Genomic DNA, 12,830 nt, shown 5'->3' on the forward strand with positions numbered 1-12,830 from the left:
AGATACATAGTGTACATTGATGTCACACATTCGGCTATACACTGAAGCCAACACTATTGATAGTCATTGTCCAGCTTTGTATTGACCATAGGCAGCATCGTGCCTATATGACCAGTCCGTGTATGTGTTACGGGTCGTATCACTAGGGTTGGGACGAGTCCAAATTCACGACCCGAGTACCCATCCCACTATTACCCGACCCTACACCCCACTATTACCCGACCCTACCCGGGTACCCACTGTAGGTCTCAAGGGATACAAAATGTCCAATTGGGAACTTTTTTTTTACCACAGCACTTGCAAAATGTATTCAGATACATGTATTTAACGATCTGGTCATGCATACACTGAATTTGACTTAAGTTATCTTTATTCAACCATATGAAAAGTCAGAAGGAATGGATGCCCAGTCAGAAAGAAATGCGAACATTAGTGACTTGTAGTGTAACCATGGAGTTCCACATAATTTTTGTCATTAAACTATATATCACATGAATACACAATGCCATTTAGAAAGTGGTAAAATGTAACCAATGTTATATTTGGGATAACACTTTCTCAGTACAGTTGAGTGGGTTAGATCGCTGACTTTGTGTGCTGGCGATTAGGTGCCTCACTCTGGCAAGTGTGGGTTCGAATCCAGGAAGGGACTCAACCCCAAAAAGTACAAGAATCTGTACTTTACTAAGAAAGTGTTATCCCAAATATAACATCAGTTATATATATCACATGACTAACAACAGGTCCAGGTAGTCCTGTGGGTACCCGGGTCCTACTCAGTACCCACCCGACCCGGGTACCGAGTTATCCATCCCAGATACATATCACCATGGACTTTTGAACCATGCACAAAAAACAGGAATTGTAGTGTTCACTCTAAGATGGGAAGACATTGTTGCAACCACTTTCGCTGTATCACTTTCAATGTGGCCCAGCTTCAGGTCAGAATGGTTGAGAGTATAAGTAGGAAGTTCCTGCAGGAAGGTCGTAATGTATACCTCAGAGAGGAAGTATTGGCTGTATACATATGTCATAACCAGTTGAGCTATATCCAGGTTTATATGCACTCAACAGTTAGCAAACCAAACTATTAAGAGAATACAGAGAAAGATCTGTTCATGAAAAACTGAAATTGATACCTCGGTGTAAACAATATGTGAATTGAGTTTCAAATAGTTTTAAAGAGAAGTAGCCTTTACTTAGTGTGTGTAGAGAATTCGCTTCATATGAGCTATATCTATCACAGAATTAAGGCACAGAGGTGAGGTGAGGTGAAATTGGGTTTAACGTCGGGTCCAAGATTATTGCACTTATATAGCGATGTGTGTGTGTGTGTGTGTGTGTGTTTGTGGCTGCTTGTACTAGTCCGGACTGATGCCGATTTATAGTGCTAGCTCATTGAGATACCATGCCGCAGTTTAACATGAATACCCCACTCAGACACAGTATACTGACTCTGAGCTGACCAGTCCTTGTTTTAGCACCTTAATGCCGAGTGCCAGGCAGGGTAACAACAAGTACCATCTTTTAACGTATGGTAAAATTTTGGTATGACGCGGCCGGGGATTGAACCCCAGACCTTCCGCTTTCCGGGCGGACGCTCTACCATATCAGACCACAGGGGCGGTCTAAGGCACAGAGGGGATTCCATGTTAGTGTAGGTTATATCGGGCTATGTTGGTCGTAATAGCTGACCAAATGGATTGGGTGGTCAGGCTTGGTGACTTAGTTGATAGCGTGTCATTGTACCCTGTCAGGATGGATGTTGTTCACAATATCAATCACTGGATTGTCTTGTCAGGTTGGATTATTTACAGGCCACCATCATATAGCTGGAATATTGCTGAGTGTGGCATTAAACAACAAACAATTAAGACTGACTATTTTAACTGCAGTCAAACAAAGTTATAACGAACTCAAAGGGACCACTAATTTTAGTTTGTTATAATCATAGTTCGTTATAATCATATATACAGCCTATATACAGCAAATACAACAAAAGAAGTTTTTATATCCCTCATTTCATTATGAGAGTGTTCGTTATAAATGTAGTTACTGTACTTTCAACATCAGATTTCGTTAATTTGGTAAAAATTTTCTCCGGACTTTCAGGTCAGCTGTACAACTATGAAGTAAAGAACAAGGAGTATGTGTCGACACGGGAGGGGCCCCCGGAGGATGACGACAGCTACATGGGCTATGCCAGCGCCGTCGGGGACTTTGATGGGGACAACATCGAAGGTGAGATGCATGATGACATCAATATTGCTTTTCACGAGTGAGTGAGTGAGTGGGTGAGTGAGTGAGTGAGTGAGTGAGTGAGTGAGTGGGTGGGTGGGTGGGTGGGTGGGTGAGTAAGTGAGTGAGTGAGTGAGTGAGTGAGTGAGTGGGTGGGTGAGTGAGTGAGTGGGTGGGTGGGTGGGTGGGTGGGTGAGTAAGTGAGTGAGTGAGTGAGTGAGTGAGTGAGTGGGTGAGTGAGTGAGTGAGTGGGTGGGTGGGTGGGTGGGTGGGTGAGTAAGTGAGTGAGTGAGTGAGTGGGTGAGTGAGTGAGTGAGTGAGTGAGTGAGTGAGTGAGTGAGTGAGTGAGTGAGTGAGTGGGTGGGTGGGTGGGTGGGTGGGTGAGTAAGTGAGTGAGTGAGTGAGTGAGTGAGTGAGTGGGTGGGTGGGTGGGTGGGTGGGTGGGTGAGTAAGTGAGTGAGTGAGTGAGTGGGTGAGTGGGTGGGTGGGTGGGTGGGTTGGTGTGTGGGTGGGTGAGTGAGTGTGGTTGTAGCCATATTTTGAAAAATTCCAGAATATCTCGGCGGGGGAACCAAATATGAGTGAGTGAGTGGGTGGGTGGGTGGGTGGGTGAGTAAGTGAGTGGGTGGGTGGGTGAGTGAGTGAGTGAGTGAGTGAGTGAGTGAGTGAGTGAGTGAGTGAGTGAGTGAGTGAGTGAGTGAGTGAGTGGGTGGGTGGGTGGGTGGGTGGGTGAGTAAGTGAGTGAGTGAGTGAGTGAGTGAGTGAGTGGGTGGGTGGGTGGGTGGGTGGGTGGGTGAGTAAGTGAGTGAGTGAGTGAGTGGGTGAGTGGGTGGGTGGGTGGGTGGGTTGGTGTGTGGGTGGGTGAGTGAGTGTGGTTGTAGCCATATTTTGAAAAATTCCAGAATATCTCGGCGGGGGAACCAAATATGAGTGAGTGAGTGGGTGTGTGGGTGGGTGGGTGAGTGAGTAAGTGAGTGAGTGAGTGAGTGAGTGAGTGAGTGGGTGGGTGGGTGGGTGAGTGAGTGAGTGAGTGAGTGAGTGAGTGAGTGAGTGAGTGGGTGGGTGGGTGGGTGGGTGGGTGAGTGAGTGAGTGAGTGAGAGTGGGTGGGTGGGTGGGTGAGTGGGTGGGTGAGTGAGTGGGTGGGTGGGTGGGTCTTGGGTGAGTGAGTGTGGTTGTAGCCATATTTTGAAAAATTCCAGAATATCTCGGCGGGGGAACCAAATATGAGTGAGTGAGTGGGTGGGTGGGTGGGTGAGTAAGTGAGTGAGTGAGTGAGTGGGTTGGTGTGTGGGTGGGTGAGTGAGTGAGTGAGTGAGTGGGTGAGTGAGTGAGTGGGTGGGTGGGTGGGTGGGTGAGTAAGTGAGTGAGTGAGTGGGTGAGTGGGTGGGTGGGTGGGTGGTTGGGTGGGTGGGTGAGTAAGTGAGTGAGTGAGTGAGTGAGTGGGTGGGTGAGTGGGTGGGTGGGTTGGTGTGTGGGTGGGTGAGTGAGTGTGGTTGTAGCCATATTTTGAAAAATTCCAGAATATCTCGGCGGGGGAACCAAATATGAGTGAGTGAGTGGGTGGGTGGGTGGGTGGGTGAGTAAGTGAGTGGGTGGGTGGGTGAGTGAGTGAGTGAGTGGGTGGGTGGGTGGGTGGGTGGGAGAGTGAGTGAGTGAGTGAGTGAGTGGGTGGGTGGGTGGGTGTTTGGGTGGGTGGGTGGGTGAGTGAGTGAGTGAGTGAGTGAGTGGGTGGGTGGGTGGGTGGGTGAGTAAGTGAGTGAGTGAGTGAGTGAGTGGGTGGGTGGGTGAGTGAGTGAGTGGGTGAGTGAGTGAGTGAGTGACTGTGGTTGTAGCTATATTTAGAAAAATTCCAGAATATCACGGCGGGGGAACCAAATATGGGCTTCACACATTGTGGTAAATTGAACCTGGGTCTTTGGCATGACAAGCGAATGCTTTAACCACTAGGCTGCCCCACAACCCTATACATGACTAAAGTGAATCTGGCAGGCGGACTCTGTGTCTAGGTAGAATGTGTGTCATCATAGAGTTGCTCATGATATCAACCACTGCTGTGTTTGGCCCTGAATACAGTGTCAATGTTTCATTCATTCAACCATTCAGAAATACGAACAAAAACTAATATTGTATAGATTGTAGTTTCAAACTTTTAAAGATTAGATCTCATGCACTGGACAATTTTTGTAAAGCATAAAGAAACAATTTCAAGAGTTTTCTATAGAATACAAAAAGTGGTCATTTCAGATATCCTTTCTAATGACTTTTCGTGTAATTGTTTCAGATTATGTGGTTAGCGTACCCAAAGGCGACCTCCATCTTGGCAGGGTAAGTTGACATGTTGTTTACAGGGGAACATCGTCAACACCGCATCTTGGTGACATTTTGCTAAAAGGGAGGTTTAAAACCTCAAATATTGTGTTTAACTTGTATTGACCAGGGCCCCGTTCCTCAAAGCCATCTTAGCGCTAAGGTGATCATAACTCCCATACTTTAACACTGGCTTACGCTAGTCGTAGTGCTATGATCGCTTTGTGGAACAGGACCCTGGTCTGTTAGGGGTTTATGCACATGTGATATCTGAAATTATGACAAATTCTTATGTATGGAAGCAGATGTGAATTTGTTGGTTTTAAATTGATTAAGGTATATAAATTGATATATTTAAATGTTTTATAATGTCCCCCATTAAATATTTCTGACTTTGCTTGTAGGTGGCCATGTTCACCCAGAACCTGACAAACATCCAGAACATCACTGGAGAACAGGTAGGTGGCGCCACTGTCGGGAAATGCTGACACAAACACTCCTGTTTTGTACGTGATTCATATAAGCTTGAGAAAACCTTGAATTTGGATGACTTGTGTTTTCAATGCAGAGCTGTGTTCCTTATGGAGTTGATGGCTATGAATTTTATTTGGAACCAACCATGCAACATTAAGTTACAGCACAAATATTTCCAGCAAATTGCAATGGATGATTCACAACCTTGGCTTGAAGGAAATTTCTAAAAAATCAAACATTACATCTGTCCTTTTTTAGCATTGTAGATATTTATTATTATCTGAGATGGGGGAAAACATTTTGTCTTTGGAAAACTTGAGTTTATTGAAAATGTTAGTAAATTTTGGGAGCCATGCTTTACCGCTTGCTATAACCGAGTTAGCGCTATATTGAAGGGCGCAATAACGAGGGAACACTGTACCTTAAATTGGTTCACTCACTCAATCAAAGACAAATGGAAGGTTACAGAACACATATATAATATTCAACTGATTAATTAAAATAAAAAAACAGTGTTGTATTATTTGTCAAATTCTATTTTATACAGACTCATCTTAACATGCCAGTTCAACAATTGGTGCTTATTGCCCTCAGGAAAACTATATACTTGAAACCCTTAATGTTGCAAGTTTAGAAATTGGCCCTTGTTACTCTGTGGTGAAGTAGACAAGCGAAGCATCCATCATGTCGCTCTGAGGCGTTATATACCGTCATATTGACCAGCATTAACGTGATATATTGCCCCTCTTCACATCCGAAGTGCAGAATGTGTTGTATTTACAGCTATCTTGAATCTTGCATGTATTGATTCTGCACAAAGCTGAATTTTTGTGAATCATTTCTTAAACATCAAATCAAGACTATCATCCTTGAATCTAGAATTGGACAACATTTGACAAATGTTCCATTGGTGGAACAAGGTATTTTCCTCTTCTCCCAGACATTTTGATGAAATTCACATTGATGGCTGGGTTTTAGTTAAGTGCTATTGTCAAAGGGGGGATGAGGAATCAAAGAAATGATGTAATATCAGGGATTCTGGATCCTTGATATACTGTTATGAATGTAATCATCACCCTCACCCTGAAGCTGAATCAGGAATTAAAGGGCTTGCTATTTGGTACATTTTCAAAGATGGACCGCCTCCGTGGTCTAGTGGTAGAGGGTCCGCCCGGAGAGTGGAAGGTCCGGGGTTCGATCCCCGGTCGCGTCATACCAAAAGACGTTAAATGATGGTACTTGTTACCCTGTCTGGCGCTTGGCATTAAGGGGCTAAAACAAGGACTGGTCGGCTCGGAGTCAGTATTCTGTTAAACTGCGGCATGGTATCTCAGTGGGCTAGCACTATAAATTGGCATCAGTCCGGACTAGTACAAGCAGCCACACACACACACACACACACACACACACACACACACACACACACACACGTGCATGCACGTCGCTATATAAGTGCAATAATCTTGGACGCGACGTTAAACCCAATTTCACCTCACCTCACCTCTTCAAAGACGGAATCTTATGCTCATGTCACTTGTACGTACATCACTCAAGAAACTCACATGGAACAGGTAACGCATGTGCAACTCACGTCACGGACACATATCTTGTAACTCAAAGTCATACATAAGTGACACATAACTCACACATATCATGAAACTCAAAGTCATACGTAAGTGACACGTAACTCACACATAACAAATAACTCACAGTCATACTTAAGTGACACGTAACTCACACATATCATGTAACTCAAAGTCATACGTAAGTGACACATAACTCACACATATCATGTAACTCACAGTCATACGTAAGTGACACGTAACTCACACATACCATGTAACTCAAAGTCATACATAAGTGACACGTAACTCACACATATCATGTAACTCAAAGTCATACGTAAGGGACACGTAACTCACACATATCATGTAACTCAAAGTCATACGTAAGTGACACATAACTCACATTCATCATGAAACTCAAAGTCATACGCAAGTGACACGTAACTCACACTTATCATGTAACTCAAAGTCATACGTAAGTGACACGTAACTCACACATACCATGTAACTCAAAGTCATACGTAAGTGACAAGTAACTCACACATAACAAATAACTCACAGTCATACATACGTAACTCGCACATGAAACTCACACGTAAGTGCCAGTTAAGACAAAGATTTCTACAATATACTTATAGACAGCAAATTTAGGCTTCCAGTTATGTTTTATTGTACTCAAGAGTTGTCTGTGGCCAATCGTAACTCACACATAGTTTCAAATCAAATAAAGAGGCGACAGATAACATCTGTTGAGGGAATGTAAACATCCTCCGTCAGAAACATGACAGGTGTTAGTTATTTATCACACTAAGTACAATATAAGTATGTTGAAATTAATCCTTGTAAGATGTGAGAGAGCTAATATATTCTCAAACATGGTGCGAGTTGAACCAGACAAGGTGCATTCCGATAGAGTTGGCTTCACGTGCAGAAGGCCTCAGCCTCTGGAGACAACTGATGTTGTAATGTTTCAAAGAGGCTCAGTCAGAAGGCCTCTTTGTTGTGGCATGCTTAAAACTTTTTCTCTTCTTTCTCGGAGAGTTCATCTTTATTGTATACCAGATGCACTGTAACTCTGGTATTGTAGCTTGTAACTTGACGTTTGGAATTTGCTCCAAATGTAACAAAAGCAATTATATTTCAGGGAAGAAATTTTGTAGGATTGAATTACAATTGAAAGATGTGGTGGGATTTTCTCGTGGGTCATTGTGGTGCAAGGACACATGAATAAACTTATTGGATCTTTTGTCGTCATTTTGAGTTCAAATTTAAAATTAAATGTCGGATCAGCATTATTTCATCATCATCATCATCATCATGATCTACTTTAAAAATCAATTCAAAGATACTTTTAAAAAATTATTTTGAGATTATTGCCCCATTTAAAGAAAATAATATTTTCACAAAAAAATGCAAAACCAATGTTTCCCCTGATCTCAGATAATCAGTTTTTTCATCTATCCATCAGCTTGCCGATATTGTGGTGGACATGTTTTCCATCTTGGACAAATACGCAGTCACTAAATACTCCACTAATGTAATCCCTCCCGTCATTCATGCTGCCAGCTACCAATCCAGTACGAACTCTGACATCAAGATTCTGTAATCAGAAACAACGACCATTCAATGATTGACCTTTGATTGACCCATTGTGATTTAATACAATCAGTCAGCTCTACTGAGTTGGTACCATCAAGCATCACATCACTGTTCAGACTCATTACAGCTCCTGCTACAGATGGCTCTCTCAGATAGTTCCTCCTCACTGATTGGCTGGTGCCTGCATGAGAGGCACAAGTGTGATATTTAAGAAATGAACGATGAGTGGGAGTTGTTTATCGTACAATAAAACACTGCAGGGTGAATAAATCATGAGGGGTGCATATATGAGATATCAACATTATGTACAGCCTCTTTAAGATTGATGATAAAATTTACAAGCTTTAAAAATATTTACTTGTATTTTAATAATGGTGACTCCCTCAATAGTATCCAACCTTGGCAATGTCGGACAAGTCCAATTTATACATAGGTGGGTATTTCCCATATGTAACCTGTACCTTTTCTCCAAATACCGATTGTCATATCGCTCTCACTTTTGGATGTGATCGTTGGGCCATTGCGTTTATCTGCGTTGCCCAGCTACATCTACTGGGAACAACTCACTAGACACCTCCCTCTAAAAAGTAATGTCCAATTAACGACGTCATGAAGTTGCGAGCACATGTTTGAATCTCCAGAAATGAGGTCATGATACTACAATATTTTATCGTAAAGTAAACCACGCTTCGTTCTTCATTGTTCTTTGCGATTTATTGTGTAGCTATCTTATATATGGTAATATTCCCTGCCTTTTCCTTACAGATTTGTTAGGACCTACATAGTATCTCATACGTACCGTAGATCATATATTTGGCTAAAAAAAAATATTATTATTTCTCAGGCACCGCCCACATCATCATAAAGTTCGCCACACATTTTGTTTTTATTTCCATTTTAAAACAAACAAAAAAATCCTTAAATATTCCAAGTCGGTAGTCAAATACTGTATTCCAGTATTTTACTCATCAAGGAATACAATTATAGGGAAGCCCTTTCCCAGGGTGATTGTACACAACTGTTTGTTTGGTTACACAACTGTTTATTTGGTTACTTACTGGGTCTAGTTTGAACAACCCTCAGCAAAGACAAATAAAAAAATCCCACCAGCAAATTGCGACTATGCTTGTCGTAAGAGGCGACTATGCTTGTCGTAAGAGGCGACTAACAGGATTGGGTGGTCAGGCTCACTGACTTGGTTGTTGCCTGTCATCGTAACCCAATTGAGAGGATTGGTGCTCATGATGTCAATCACTGGATTGTCTGATCTAGACCCGATTTTTACAGACTGCCGTCATACAGCTGGAATATTGCTGAGTGTAACGTTAAACAACAAACAAACACAATGTGTGAAGTGTATATCTGGTGTCCGCCGTCGTGATATTGCTGAAATATTGCTGAAAGTGGCGTAAACCAACTTACTCACTCACTCAATATTGCATAAACCAGAGTAGGAGACAAGTACCCAAAGTGCGACATATCTCCGCCAATCAGCCTTTTCAATATATTGTGTACCATAAACCTCCACTAGATTTAGCTAACATCCACTTGTAGTCATGGAGTGAAGATTGGAGCGGGGCTGTCAGATGTTATACATTTAAATACAACTTAATTTCCCTGATAATCACCGCAGGTTCTCACCTCTCATCCTATCTAATACCTTTATATTCATATATTCCTCCATCAAGCATCATTATGAGACTAGGTGGATAAATATGTCATCGTATTTCCTCTCAATCAACATTATTCCGTATGTGACCATGTGATATGAGATCATATTTGCCGACGAGGACAAAACAATCATCATTTATGTACTAAGTGGAGACCCTGCATGCACTCCAGATTCCAAACTGCCTTGGAAATGTCAGGAGAATTAGGAGAGAAATTAGTTTGATTATTTGTGTAAACTTCGTCTACTCAAATGTTACTATTATTTGTTATTGATAATGTTGTATTTTTATTGTTGTTGAATTTTGCAATCAACAAACATTAGGCAAAAACAGAAGTAATTTTCAGGTTTTCATTTTATGTTGACACTGAAGAATCTCTCATTTCATGTTTTTATCATCATTATTATTATTCTTGTTGTAAGGAATAAAGTCTGGATAACTAAAACATTGAAATGAGTTGAGAGTATATATTTTATGATTCCTTTAAAGTAAACATTTATGTATCCTACACTGTGAAAAATAATACTTATATATAAAACAGTAATTGATGAAAGTCACGCCCATTGTCACGACCTGATTATGTAAGTTACAGTGAATAAAACATGTTTTGTTTTTTTGTTAAAATGAGTTGAGAGTATATATTTTTTATGATTCCTTTAAGTAAACATTTATGTATCCTACACTGTGAAAAATAATGCTTATATATAAAACAGTAATTGAAGAAAGTCACACCCATTGTCACGACCTGATTATGTAAGTTACAGAGAATAAAACATGTATTGTTTTTTTGTTGTGAGCGAGTTAGTTTGGTTTAACACCGCTGTGCGAAGTATCACAGTTATCTCTGGGAGTGTCAGCTTAATGGTTTCAGTTGACCAATCATGCTGTTCTTAGTGTATTTTTCAAGCTGAGTTTCAGATTGCCAGGACCTATTTATGGACAACTTGTAATCTTGGTATCTTGTTTGCAGGTTGGTGCTTACTTTGGATATTCCCTGGCAGTGACAGACTTGGACGGAGATGAGTGAGTCCTCTTGTAGTGTTATTTTTTGTGCTCAGTGGATCGACATTTATCTCATAGGCTTGTGTGATATATAGAGGATATAATATTTCTGTTCATTTCATACTATATTCACAACATGAGTGTCTAAATACCAGAATTTAGGCACGAGTGTCGTAAACATAGTATGACATGAACACGAATATAACGTTCTATTTATTACCGAAGAAGATGTCGACAGAGATGAATTTAGAAAAAAAATTGCACGGATCACCTCCGCTGTCCTAGAAAACCACAATTTGTGAAATGACATCAACAATCTTCAGCTATGTAGTTTCTAGTGTGACATCATTCCAACCTCACTTCACAATAAGATTCGAATGACGTCAACAATGCCGTCTGGATGACAGAAAAAAAATAGCACTAATCACCTAGAAAACCACAGTTTTGAAATGACATCAACAATCTTCAGCTATGAAGTTTCTAGTGTGACATCATTTCAGACCGAAATAAAATTGCACTAATCACCTAGAAAACCACAATTTGTGAAATGACATCAACAATCTTTAGCTATGAAGTTTCTAGTGTGACATCATTCCAGACCGAAATAAAATTGCACTAATCACCTAGAAAACCACAATTTGTGAAATGACATCAACAATCTTCAGCTATGAAGTTTCTAGTGTGACATCATTCCAGACCGAAATAAAATTGCACTAATCACCTAGAAAACCACAATTTGTGAAATGACATCAACAATCTTCAGCTCTGAAGTTCCTAGTGTGACATCATTCCAACCTGACTTCACAATAAGATTCGAATGACGTCAACAATGCCGTCCGGATGACAGAAACAATACACTGTTGTCTCGTGACGTGATGTGACCCTCGGGCACATATGATTTTTATGAACCCCGATATGTTTGCCCTTATAGGTAAAAACTATATTTATTATATAATGGGTAGATTTCTCGGCAGGATAAAGCCAACGGCTGAAAACGATATTGATTGGGGTTGTGTGGACTGAGATGCATGTGTGATATCTACAGTTATCACATAAGCTTGTGTGATATCTCCATTTATCTCTGAAATGATACATGTATTTGTTGTTTAGGGGTAGAATATGCTGTAACATCATGCATGCTTTTAATCTAATGGTTTTATTTTTTTCTGTTCACTTATTCATTTTGTGTAGTCCCTGGCCTTAACCAACATGTTGATAATATTATCTTCAACGTTGAATAAATGGTATTTGTTTAATTAATTGTTTATTTTTCTTTCTTACATGTTCAGACAATTCTAAAGACTTTGTTATAAAAGCTGTATGAGCCATTAGAAATAATCTCATGATATGTTCTCAGCCTGGATGATATCATTGTGGGGGCACCGTTCTATGCAGTCTTGAAGACCTCCAAGACCTACGAGACAGGAAGAGTGTACATATTCTACCAGTCAGAGAAGGTGAGCTTCAGTAGGAAATACAAACCAGTATCAGTTCAGTGTATTTACAGTTAAAGTGCCGACTGCTAGTTCGCAACGACTGTTCAGTTGTTTTCATTATGAAGATGACTCTGAAGACTCTGTTAACCTTGAGTGTGTTTGTTTGTTGGTTGGTTGGTTGTTTAACGCCGCACTCAGCAATATTCCAGCTTTATGAAGTCAGTCTGTAAATAATCGAGTCTAGACCAGACAATCAAGTGATTGATATCATGAGCATTGATCCATGCAATTGGAATACAATGACATGCATCAACCAAGTCAGCGAACCTGACCACCCAATCCTGTCAGTCCCCTCTTACGATAATTATAGTCGCCTATTACGGCAAGCCTGGGTTGCTGAAGACCTATTCTACCCAAGATCTTCTTGGGTTTAACTCTGAGTGACTTTGCTCAAGATGAAGTTTAATCCAGTGCATACACCACCACCTCCAACATCAATTAGTAAATTTAAGTGACATAATTATAATATTTGAACCAA

At 40.9% G+C, this 12,830-nt stretch overlaps 1 protein-coding gene across 3 annotated transcripts in view; it reads left to right on the plus strand.

The window, feature by feature from the left end:
- Positions 1 to 12,830, plus strand: part of LOC139464973 (integrin alpha-8-like) — a 122,164-nt gene that overhangs the window by 85,315 nt on the left and 24,019 nt on the right. For all 3 annotated transcript variants that reach the window (XM_071246615.1, XM_071246616.1, XM_071246617.1), the window contains exons 7-11: positions 2,113 to 2,241; positions 4,521 to 4,564; positions 4,951 to 5,004; positions 10,825 to 10,877; positions 12,214 to 12,313. In XM_071246615.1, coding sequence (XP_071102716.1) covers positions 2,113 to 2,241; positions 4,521 to 4,564; positions 4,951 to 5,004; positions 10,825 to 10,877; positions 12,214 to 12,313 — 380 coding nt within the window. The remainder of the gene's footprint in view (positions 1 to 2,112; positions 2,242 to 4,520; positions 4,565 to 4,950; positions 5,005 to 10,824; positions 10,878 to 12,213; positions 12,314 to 12,830) is intronic.

The sequence above is a fragment of the Haliotis cracherodii genome, unplaced genomic scaffold (genome assembly GCF_022045235.1).
Source record: "Haliotis cracherodii isolate W230 unplaced genomic scaffold, xgHalCrac1.p SCAF_17, whole genome shotgun sequence".
Taxonomy (NCBI): domain Eukaryota; kingdom Metazoa; phylum Mollusca; class Gastropoda; order Lepetellida; family Haliotidae; genus Haliotis; species Haliotis cracherodii.